General features: G+C 45.2%; 1 protein-coding gene across 1 annotated transcript in view; it reads left to right on the top strand.

Moving 5' to 3' along the window:
- kcnn3 (potassium intermediate/small conductance calcium-activated channel, subfamily N, member 3) overlaps positions 1-8,987 on the top strand; it is a 70,476-nt gene that overhangs the window by 32,257 nt on the left and 29,232 nt on the right. Inside the window, exons 3-4 of the mRNA XM_076279765.1 lie at positions 4,574-4,870; positions 8,228-8,349. Coding sequence (XP_076135880.1) covers positions 4,574-4,870; positions 8,228-8,349 — 419 coding nt within the window. The remainder of the gene's footprint in view (positions 1-4,573; positions 4,871-8,227; positions 8,350-8,987) is intronic.

Below are 8,987 nucleotides of genomic sequence, written 5' to 3'. Positions count from 1 at the left end.
ACCAGGCAAGCCTGATGCTTTTTCTCTACGAAACTCCCCCTCGCTCGGTCTGAAGCTCTTTTCCTTTTCTTTGCATCTTCCGTCAAGGGTTTTCGCTGCTTCTTTGCCGGCTCTGCCATTATACACACGTTTGCAACAATCGCTAGCGTTTCGTTAGCCTCCCTCTGTGCTGTGGATGCAGGATGGAAACTGAAACTGCTTCGGTCGCCGGGTACGATACACTGAACTTGCAAGCGGGATATTCTTCCTACGGGCAGTAGGGGCGGGCGAGAGAGTCTTCATTCGCCCTGTAATGAGTCATTTAACCATATACCGACTCACGAAGATGAGTAATTAACACAAAAACGTTGCCTGGTGTCCCTTTAACTATGCAAGAGGGGGGAAGGGGGGGGTAGTTTGGAGGAGATGGCCAGTCAATATTGTCAATGGAATTCTGTGCCGATCAACACGCATAGCCTGATGGGAAATGACTTGAGTCCGGCTTGTCTAATTACGGTTCTCAAGGTCTGCATTAAAGCTCAGCACCCTCCCTCACCACCTCCTCCACTACCATTACCTCCACTTCACTTTGGCATCAGCTGTGAAGACACTAATCTAATCCTCAAAGACGGACAGCCACAACGGTCTGTCATTACCTGTAATCTTTTCATTCATCAGAGGCTGCGATAAGCCCTGTCCTGTTCGATGACACGTAGATGGCAAGTTCACTTGAGCAGCGGCCGCCACTAGCAGAGGCTGAAGGGGACCAAAAAAAGTCTTCATTTGCCCAACACAAGAAAGCGCCGAGCACCCAATGACATGGCATATGTTTGTAGCCTTAAGTGGGTCACATCAGAGTCGTTATCCTCACTTCAGCAGATGGCGACTGCATGCACATATCGCTTTGGGAGATTGTAGACGAATGGCTAACCATTCGTGGGGGTCAACTATCAAAATGAGTGAATGCTGTGGAAGGAGAGAGCAGCCTATGTGGATTGTTCCAGACCCAAATCGGAAAGATTAAGAAAATACAAATGGCCACAAATAATGTAATGGCCCAACTAGAGCGGCGGCACCAAGCATGCATTTGAAAATCTCACAGCACGCAATTGGATAACACTATACGACCAGTGTTAACTGACTGATTCCGAACTTTGGATAACACTACGACTGTCATCTGTTTAGCCACTGGCCCACCTATATCAGATACACTGATGTGATTGGTTCCCCGCGATGCAAGGGGCAAAAGTTGCGTGCATCATTACTCGTTGCCAGAGTCTCTCGCTTCCCAGGGTACACACATACAGGAGATACAGACCTCTGGAAAGAAATCCCCGCTGACTATGGGATTTACACCCAAATGGAAGTTAATATCATCAAACGATCTTGACAACAACTGTTGGGGCATTATTACTTGAGTGCCTTGTATGGAGTACTGTAAAAAATAAAATTATTAAATCATCATCATATATTCTGTGTGTGAACAGAATATTGCATTTAGCTATAGCAATTTGATGTTATTAGTGCGGATCATTGATCAGTGTGACTTGAAGTTATAGGGTTGTTGTATGTTTTTGCTGAGGTTTTTCTGGAAGAAATGTACCGTAGACTTAATTCAGTCTTGATTGGAAGTCTAGCCTGATGTGGAATTGAATTGAATAGCAGGGTACTACTGTTTTTACTACAACACGCTGTTTACAGTGTTAAAGCTACAACACGCTGTTTTACAGTGTTAATGCTACAACACGCTGTTTTACAGTGTTAAAGCAGCTACAACACGCTGTTTTACAGTGTTAAAGCTACAACGCGCTGTTTGACAGTGTTAATGCCACAACGCGCTGTTTTACAGTGTTAATGCGGCTACAACACGCTGTTTTACAGTGTAAATGCTACAACACGCTGTTTTACAGTGTTAAAGCTACAACGCGCTTTTTTACAGTGTTAAAGCTACAACGCGCTGTTTTACAGTGTTAATGCGGCTACAACACGCTGTTTTACAGTGTTAAAGCTACAACGCGCTGTTTTACAGTGTTAAAGCTACAACGCGCTGTTTTACAGTGTTAAAGCTACAACGCGCTGGTTTACAGTGTTAATGCGGCTACAACACACTGTTTTACAGTGTTAATGCGGCTACAACACGATGTTTTACAGTGTTAAAGCTACAACACGCTGTTTTACAGTGTTAATGCGGCTACAACACGCTGTTTTAGTGTTAAAGCGGCTACAACACGCTGTTTTACAGTGTTAATGCAACAACAGGCTGTTTTACAGTGTTAAAGCTACAACACGCTGTTTTACAGTGTTAAAGCAGCTACAACACGCTGTTTTACAGTGTTAAAGCCACAACACGCTGTTTTACAGTGTTAATGCTACAACAGGCTGTTTTACAGTGTTAAAGCTACAACACGCTGTTTTACAGTGTTAATGCTACAACACGCTGTTTTACAGTGTTAATGCAGCTACAACACACTGTTTTTTACAGTGTTAATGCGGCTACCACACGCTGTTTTACAGTGTTAAAGCTACAACACACTGTTTTACAGTGTTAATGCGGCTACAACACGCTGTTTTACAGTGTTAATTTGGCTAGTGCCAGTGCTACAACACGCTGTTTTACAGTGTTAATGCGGCTACAACACGCTGTTTTACAGTGTTAATGCGGCTACAATACGCTGTTTTACAGTGTTAAAGCAGCTACAACACGCTGTTTTACAGTGTTAATGCGGCTACAACACGCTGTTTTACAGTGTTAATGCGGCTACCACACGCTGTTTTACAGTGTTAAAGCTACAACACACTGTTTTACAGTGTTAATGCGGCTACAACACGCTGTTTTACAGTGTTAATTCGGCTAGTGCCAGTGCTAAAACACGCTGTTTTACAGTGTTAATGCGGCTACAACACGCTGTTTTACAGTGTTAATGCGGCTACAATACGCTGTTTTACAGTGTTAAAGCAGCTACAACACGCTGTTTTACAGTGTTAATGCGGCTACAACACGCTGTTTTACAGTGTTAAAGCTACAACACGCTGTTTTACAGTGTTAATGCTACAACACGCTGTTTTACAGTGTTAAAGCGGCTACAACACGCTGTTTCAGTGTTAATGTGGCTAGTGCCAGTGCTACAGCTGCGGGTGAAGCAAGTGTGCGTATTAAGAAGAGCCCTGCTAACTTCAGCCCTCCATGGCTGTGCATATCTGTGAGTAGTTGTTGAGCAAGCAAGGGCTTGTTGTTGTCACCGGGAGGCCTCTCCTCCGGGGGGACTCGTGGTGCTGCAGCGCTGTCTGTCACGTCACCTGACTGTCTGCCATCTCTCAAGCTCTGAGCTCTTCCATTTGTGTTAACCCCTTCCTGTCCTCGGAGGCAGTCGTGTTAACCCCTTCCTGTCCTCGGAGGCAGTCATGAGGCCAAATAGGATGACACTCCAGCAAATCATTCAGTCCATCCCCTCTTACGCACTAGGGCTGCATTGAGAGGTGAGGTCAACATTCCCCCTGCCCTGCCCATGGTTACCGCTGACACAAAGTAGTGTATACACACAGCGGCTATCATTACCAGTGCCTTCCACATGAAGGGGGTGGGGCTGGGGGGGTGCTTATTGTGCTTTTGCCCAACATAAGCATGGCATATGTGTGTAGCCTTGAGTGGGTCCCATCAGATTCATTGTTCTCACTTCAGTGGATGGTGGTTGTATGCGTGTAGTGGAACACAGCTCTGGGAAACTGCTGCTGAATAGCTAACGTTCCCCCAGTCTGAGTGAGACTCTCCTTAGTGAGCGACTGGCAATCAGCAAATCAGAGAATGAGCTTCAGGCGGGACCTGGTAATCACGACCAGAGAAGTTGTAGCACTCTGGCGGGTGATTACCTTCCTAGGTGGGGCATGGGGAATTCATTGTTTGAATGGAAATGACCGACAGCATGTAATGTCAGATGTCGCAGACGAAAATGTGTGTGTCAATAGAGATTTAGCAAGGTGATATGGTTCAAATAACAATGGTATTATTTCTTAAACTGTCAAGTGTAATAATGTCAAAATAAATTGTTCATTGCCAGACTTATTGTTCACCTTGCTCTGGATAAGAGAGTGTGCCAAGCGAGGAAATGGAAACGCTCTGTGGTCTGTTAAGGCTTAATGGCTGGGTATTATCCATCTGTTAAATGTAAATACTTTTGAATGCATTCAAGACTTCTATTCCTTCCAGACTAGTTCTTTTTAATGATATTTTTAATGGATATTTAATGACATTTTGTTATTTTATTGTGTATAACTGTGATATAATCTAATGATAGTTGAACTCTGCACAGGCTGTTCCTACAGGAAGCTACTGGAGAGGCTTGCAGTGACCAGCACAGCATCACTTGAGTTCTCTATGTTACACTTCCACATGCTAACCTCCTCTCCTCTTCTTGAGTTCTCTATGTTACACTTCCACGTGCTAACCTCCTCTCCTCTTCTTGAGTTCTCTATGTTACACTTCCACATGCTAACCTCCTCTCCTCTTCTTGAGTTCTCTATGTTACACTTCCACATGCTAACCTCCTCTCCTCTTCTTGTTTCTTCCCCCACCCGGTACCCCCCTCCCTCTGCCCAGCTCTTCGTCATCGACAACGGAGCGGACGACTGGCGCATCGCCATGACGATGGAGCGCGTCCTGCTGATCGCTCTGGAGCTGCTGGTGTCGGCCGTGCACCCGGTGCCCGGCGACTTCAAGTTCCAGTGGCGGGCGCGGCTGGCCTTCTCGTACGCGCCGTCGCAGGCCGAGGCCGACCTGGACATGGTGCTGTCCGTGCCCATGTTCCTGCGGCTCTACCTCATCGCCCGCGTCATGCTCCTGCACAGCAAGCTCTTCACCGACGCCTCCTCCCGCAGCATCGGCGCACTCAACAAGGTGCTCAGCCAGCGGGGGGAGGGAGGGCTGGCTATGGCTCTTTATGTGTGTGTGTGTGTGTTAGATGTGTTTGTGTATGTATACATTTATATAGGGTATATATGTGTATGTGTATATGGGATTGGAGATGAAGAGTATGTGATGGTGATGTGTGTGTGTGTGTCTGGGTAGTGTGGATTGAGGAGGTGCGTGCGTGCGTGTGTGTGTGTGTGTGTGTGTAAGTGGGGCAGTGTGTGGGAGGCTTGATGTTTGACTGTGACTTTTGAAGTGGTGTAGTGGTGTGTGGGGGAGTGGTTGTGTGTATGTGTGGGAGGGGTGTGTTTATGTGTGTATGTAAGTGAGAGAGAGAGAGAGAGAGAGAGAGGTTTTTTGACATGTTTAAACCTTTTCAAGATAATTACTTACTAAGAGTGTCCTCCTGAGTGTGTGTGTGTGTGCCTGCACACATGCCCATGTGTGTGTGTGGATATAGGGGGCTGTTACTGCATGAGCTGACCTCTGCAGGGCTCTCACTGTGCCCTCCAACATCAACTCTGCATAGATTTCAAGCCCAACTTCAACAGAAAAACACCCTATGATGCAGTATATGATAAAGGAGAGCAGTAAGTTGTCCTAGTTTATACACGTAATACAAGGCATTTGCCCTTGCCTCTGGTTGGTCTTTTCACTGAGTGGGCCTGGGTTTGGCATAGCTCATAATTATTCCTAATAATATGTAAAGCTAGCCCACACTGCAGTGAAACCTAGGACTACCGCTATGAGACCCTGCTTGCAATCTCTCATCTGACAACAGATGTGTGGTTGCACTTTATGATTTTCGTGGCAGTTCTTGCGGCTTTGAAGTGCTATGCATTGCTTTCAGGCAATTACAGTGAAGTGGCTCCAGCACAAACACTGTGTCCACTTAGGTTTGACCTGGTCAGACTGGCACTGACGTTCGCTTGGCTCTTTAAAAATGCTCACTGCAGAGGCCTGATGAAGTGGAAAAAAGGGAAGAAAAGTTATGATGAAAAAAAAGTTACCTGCACAAAGCTTCGTCTTGCCAGTCTAATTGCTGATGGAACACAGTATTCTCACCATTCAGGTGTGGTGTGAAAGGCTCTATTCTGAATGGCTGGTAATTTTGGCTTTGAACAATCAAAGGATGAACGAATCTGATTGGTGTTCTGAGGAGGATCGGGTGTCTATGATGAGGCGAGGATGTTTAGGGGAACAAGAGTGTGTTTGAGTATGGAAAACAGGTTGAACGCACCTCAGAGAGGACTGGAGTTTGGAGATGAAGGTGGTTGCAGCGTGTGGAGGAGAATCAACACTGCTGTTGCTGAGAGAGTGAGAAAGAGAGAGAGAGAGAAAGAGAGATTGTAATTAAGGCTATGGCTGTGTGTTGGTGAGGCCGCGGATAACCTCTGACACACTCCTCTGACGCACACTTGGCTATCAGAGTTACCCCGAAAGGAGCAGCGCCGAGCCAAGTCCAGCGGAGTGGGCTCATCGCTGTAATGATGTCACTCCTCGAGGTGGTCAGGGCCTGTCGGCATCACTTCCTGTCAAAATACTGCCGACGCCGCCGCAAAACCGATGTGTGCCCAACGCGGGCTGACAGACGGCCGAGCGTCGGGGCGAACTGGCACTGCAGTCAGCATGGTGGCGCACAGTAGTGGAGGGAAAGACACTCTGCCCGTCATGGCATGGCCGACTCTGTGCCCGCCGCACAGAAATGAACTCACACGCTGCCCGTCATGGCATGGCCGACTGTGCCCGCCGCACAGAAGTGAACTCACACGCTGCAGGGCAACTCCACAAAAGCCACGTGCGACACAAAGAGTGCAAGGACACTAGTGCATGTAGGTTTCTACATTTATAGCACAGTGCAGCCTGAGGACCAAGTGTTCAGTTGTCAGTACAATGTCAATACATTATACAGCTGCAATGTGCAGGAAGCAAATGGCATGTTACATTATATTTTGAAAAATAAAATGACCAAATAGCATTCAAGTTCTTCAGGGTTTGGAAAAGTATATTTTTGGAAACAAACCTGTAGAAGAGTGGGTGTATATTGGTAACCTATTGTTACTCTAGTCTGAAGTATCAATGTTTTACGAGTGTTACTGACCAAGCTTACCCACACTCCATCGGATTTGATGGGGATTTCCTTTGTCTGTTAGACACGTGTCTGATTTGAGATAGTTTGTGGTCAAAATAAGGGTTGGTTTTCATACTGAGGACACTTTACAATTGTTCACGATTGCTAAATCACTAAACTCCATTCTCTGATCCAAATTCTCAGTTGTCTGACCACATTTCTTGTATCAATCACTCTTTTGGTAAATCCATAAACACAATTTGCAGATCTCATACACTCTTTTTGCAAAACTCTAAACACTTTCTCATGCAATAAAATACATTTTGTGATGCATAATGGCAACTACAAAAGGCAAGAGGTAAAACAAAGAAAGCACAAATGCCATACGTTAAACACAACTCAAAATTGATCACTCTTGTTTCAAATGAGGTGACACAACCAATATATTCAACAGTAGTTCAGAGTGTAAACAGGTTGCTGAACAGTGCAGAGAAACTATTAATGAGCCCTTCAGAGTACACTGTAGGCTGTAGACAATGCACTTCTCATTTACAGTGCTAAAATCTGAAATGCCTGTATTTTCTGGTATACAGTTTTTCACATTTGCTAAAACACGTTTTGAAACCTTCCACCTTTTTTCTCAAAACTGTAAACACAATCCCCAAATCTCAATAATTTATTTTTACTGGATTTACATGTTGCATCCAGTGAGTTATGAAATCTTTTTGCTTAGTTTTGTTTTTTTAGATAATAGTAAACTGCATTTACTGTGTTGTAAACTTCTTCTGGAGTTATATGAGCTGCCCTGAACACTGTGTTTTACATGTTTTGATGTATAGTGTGTCATGTGTGCCCAGTAGTGTTGACATTTTTGACTCCTTTGTGTATGATCTGAAGAGTGTTTGGTTTTGAGCATAGGAACTGTTTCGAGGTGATTGTTTAGTTTTGCAGAAGTTGTCAGAGGTTTTGTGAATGTAGTTTGAGATTTGGGGTTTGCACTTGCAGTTTTCAGAAAAGGCAGGTAGGTTTCAAAAAAATGTGTTTTAGCAACTGTGAAAAACTGTAAGATGTTGTTTCTCTTTACAAAGCAGTATGCCAATCATTTTGCAATACACAATGGCAAATCTGTTTTCCAAGTCTATTTTTTAAGTGTATTTTGACATGCCTTTCCCGGTGTGCTTCCTTGACCATCCAGTCAGCTTTTTCTTGAGCCAAGTGGTTCCTGGTGAGGACAGCATGGGTAACCCCACTGGTTTGTTTTGTCCCCTCGTCAGGTGCACTTCAACACACGGTTTGTGATGAAGACTCTGATGACCATCTGTCCAGGAACCGTGCTGCTGGTGTTTAGCATTTCACTGTGGATCATCGCCGCTTGGACCGTACGAGTGTGTGAGAGGTGAGGACAAAAGAGGTCAATGCTGGAAGAAGGAGAATGACAGAGAGACAGACAAAGAAAGGAAATTGTGTGTGTGTGGATGCATAATTGCTCTATATGTGTAACACGATGAGAGAGAATTAATGTATGTGCGTATGTACTGTATAATGTATATAATGTGTGTCTGTGTGTCTGCGTGAACGACAGACAGACAATGAGAGAAAGAGGCTGCATGTTTGAATGAGTCATAGAAGGAAGCAGAGACAGTAATGGGCAGAAACGGTGATACAATGCATGTTTTTGTTCTTCTGTCTGGACAAAGAGGTCTGCAAAATGAGTTAATGTAATGGGGCGGGGGGGGGGGGGGGGGTAGAGAGAGATTACAGAGAGAGAAGAAGACCGCATCCTCAAACCAATAAAACCCTTCAGATTAAGGGAGCAAGTGGATGTGTGTGAGGGAGAGAGAAGGAGGGAGGGAGCGGACTACTGAGCAGAAGGAGAAAGAGTGAGTGAGCGAGTGAGTGAGTAAGTGAATGAATGAATGAGTGAGTGTGTGAGTGATTGAGTGAGTGAGTGTGTGAGTGAGTGATTGTGTGAGTGTGTGAGTGATTGAGTGAGTGAGTGTGTGAGTCAGTGAGTGACTGAGTGTGTGAGTGAGT

This window comes from Alosa pseudoharengus, unplaced genomic scaffold (genome assembly GCF_046254945.1).
Source record: "Alosa pseudoharengus isolate Yale_2024_CS ecotype anadromous, Long Island Sound unplaced genomic scaffold, YU_APseudo_1.1 YU_APseudo_1.1_scf_12, whole genome shotgun sequence".
NCBI classification, from domain to species: Eukaryota; Metazoa; Chordata; class Actinopteri; order Clupeiformes; family Clupeidae; genus Alosa; species Alosa pseudoharengus.
The sequence above is the reverse complement of the archived record's forward strand: the minus strand, read 5'-3'. Positions and strand labels throughout refer to the sequence as shown.